The sequence below is a fragment of the Haliotis rufescens genome, unplaced genomic scaffold (assembly GCF_023055435.1).
Source record: "Haliotis rufescens isolate VD_foot unplaced genomic scaffold, xgHalRufe1.0.p SCAF_18, whole genome shotgun sequence".
Classification (NCBI taxonomy): Eukaryota; Metazoa; Mollusca; class Gastropoda; order Lepetellida; family Haliotidae; genus Haliotis; species Haliotis rufescens.
Window position 1 is genome coordinate 2190676 of NW_025963868.1, and position 2516 is coordinate 2193191.

At 42.1% G+C, this 2516-nt stretch overlaps 1 protein-coding gene across 1 annotated transcript; it reads right to left on the reverse strand.

Moving 5' to 3' along the window:
• Positions 1–1543: 1543 nt before the first annotated feature.
• Positions 1544–2191, reverse strand: LOC124120158 (GTP-binding protein rhb1-like). The gene has a single exon (XM_046482891.2). The coding sequence runs from the start codon at positions 2189–2191 to the stop codon at positions 1544–1546; it is 648 nt and encodes a 215-aa protein (XP_046338847.2).
• Between the last annotated feature and the right edge of the window lie 325 nt (positions 2192–2516).

Sequence of the window (2516 nt, forward strand, 5' to 3'; positions counted from 1 at the left end):
ACGTCAGACGTCAGCTTCGTGTGGGCGACAAACGTTTCAAGAGAGGAAGTGACCTCCGTCATGGTCTAGAGGTAGAGCATCCGCTAGGAGAGCGCAAGGTCCGGGATTCGATCATACGGGCGCGTCATACCAAAAGACGTAAAAAGATGGTACTTGTTGTTACCCTGCCTGACGCTCGGCATTAAGTGGATAAAACAAGGACTTGTCGGCTCGGAGTCAGTATACAGTTGGGTATTCGTGTTAAGTGCGGTGTGGTATCTCAGTTGGGTAGGACTACAAAATCGACAAGTACAAGCAGCCACACACATTTGCGTGTGATTATGAGGCGTTTTGGGGCTGGATACGTTCATTTTGCACGAACACCTGGTGTCATCACAGTTTGTTATAGTGATTCAAATACACATATGTAATAATCGGAATCGTACAGTGGACTTTTCATTCAGCAGCGATTTATTGCAATCTGATCTTGGTTTTGCCGTTTTTAAAACATACATACTTACCCGGAACCGTATATTTTGATTTTCATGGATACCCAGCTCATTTTCCAATGATTAACTAGTGCTTGTCGACAAGAGATATTTATCATCCAAAACTGGCTCCACAGGAGATATCGGTGAGATACATTTAAGGATTGACTGGAAACCAAACAAAATACACAGTCAATGCTAAAAATTCAATTCGACAACGTAAAACATGTTTTATCTACAATAATTTAACCAAAAAAAGTGATCCTTTAATTTATGCAAATAACTTGACACGCCTACACAGTCAGTAGCCAATCAACGGAGAGTAGGATCAAAACAATGTTCATTGGGCCTGTCAATTAAGGCAAGAGGCGAAAAGAACTGCAACAGTCAGACTGTAACGAACCGGAAGAAATAAGTCCGGGAGAAGGCGGCTGTTTCAAATTACAAGGTCCAAAACCGCCAGATTCAAACATTACTTCCCTGATTACGGTAAAACACAGTTGGAAAAATGCTAGTTAGAAATGAAACCCGAAGACATGAAAGTTGAACCGAGGCGAGCGGGAAAAAACAGGCGAGCGAGCCTGCACGTTTGCTGTTTCATTCATTCTCGGCCTTCGGTTTGCATGAAAGTCGCTAAATGTCCTGTGCATAATGATTCACCTGAGCAGGAAGGAAATTCCCTCGACTGTAATAATGGGATTCTCCGACATTCAGCAGAAATAAAAGTAGTGCGCCTCGGTGGGCGTGGCTTAATTATTTACATAGTTGTGCGTTGTGCTAACTGTCAACTCATGTTCTGAATCCAGGTCAGTGCCAAGTACATCCAAAGCCTACTAAAAATGGTGGTTAGACTCAAAGACTTGGCTTATAGCGTGTCATCGTACAAGGAATCCTTCTTTACCACATGAAGCAACCATTTAAACAAATCAGATCTAAATATTCGATTATTTATTGGTATTATGCACATTTGTAATGAGTATGACATATTGTTGAAAAACATGAAAATATCTAACCTTTAACTATTCCAGTCAATGTTTTGCAAGGCACAGTAAACGCACCTCAATAGAAATGCCACTTTACTGTCGTTTATTCCTTGAAAAGAATTTTCTGATTGATCGCAACTTTTTAGAAATACCCGAGTGCGTCTCTCCTTTATTCCCAGAAATATATTTGTGATGCCGCTTCATGATCTGTTCCAGTACCTGGATGATACTGGTGTCCTTCTCAGCTGAGATCTCTTCGTGCCCATTGTCCCATTCACAGCTGATGTTCAGACCTCGGTACACTCTCTCTGTCTTGTCTACAGAGTCAGCAATGTCTGTCTTGTTGGCCACGAACACGATTGGGACTGAGGGTCCCTCTTGCTGGAGGATCTGGTCCCTGGCTGCCACCACAAAGTCGAAGGAGTCATCACACACCAAGGAGTACACCAACACGTAGGCGTCACAGGAGGGGAGTCTCTGCAGGAAAGGGAACCTCTTCTTTGATGATGTGTCCACAATATCGACTGTCAGACTTCGCCCTTTGATTCCAAGATCACCGTGAGATTTATTATGTTTCTTACTTTTCTTGGGGGCTTGGCTGCTCAGTTCTGTCCAGTGTTTGATGAATCTGCAAACGGTGGTTGACTTCCCCACATTGCCATCTCCAATGACAGCCAGGTTGAAGGTATCTTCTTCTGAACTCGTCCTTGTGTCTGAGTGGAGAGTAAATCTGCGACTCATGGTTAAGGCAGTAATATGGCTTCAACTGTCGTTATTAAATAGTATTCGAAACTATGACGTGACAAGACTATATAACATTCTTTTATAAAGGAGGAAGTGCTTATGTTCCAGTTGTAGACATGTTCCATAACTCTATAAAAAAACTCTCGGCCCTTACTAAGTATGAGTAATGTGTGAATTAACATGTCCTCCACTTTTCTCATTGGCCAAAACAAATGTGTGAACATCTGTTCCACGCTGACATCCAGCGGCACTCCTTACTGTAGGCATGTCAAAGTATTTAAAACATTTTAGAAAAACATATAGAATCCTTTTGATATTTCAA

What these genes read in the sequence shown, in the direction of transcription:
- LOC124120158 (XM_046482891.2), bottom strand. Translation starts at nt 2,191, where the DNA reads ATGAGTCGCAGATTTACTCTCCACTCAGACACAAGGACGAGTTCAGAA.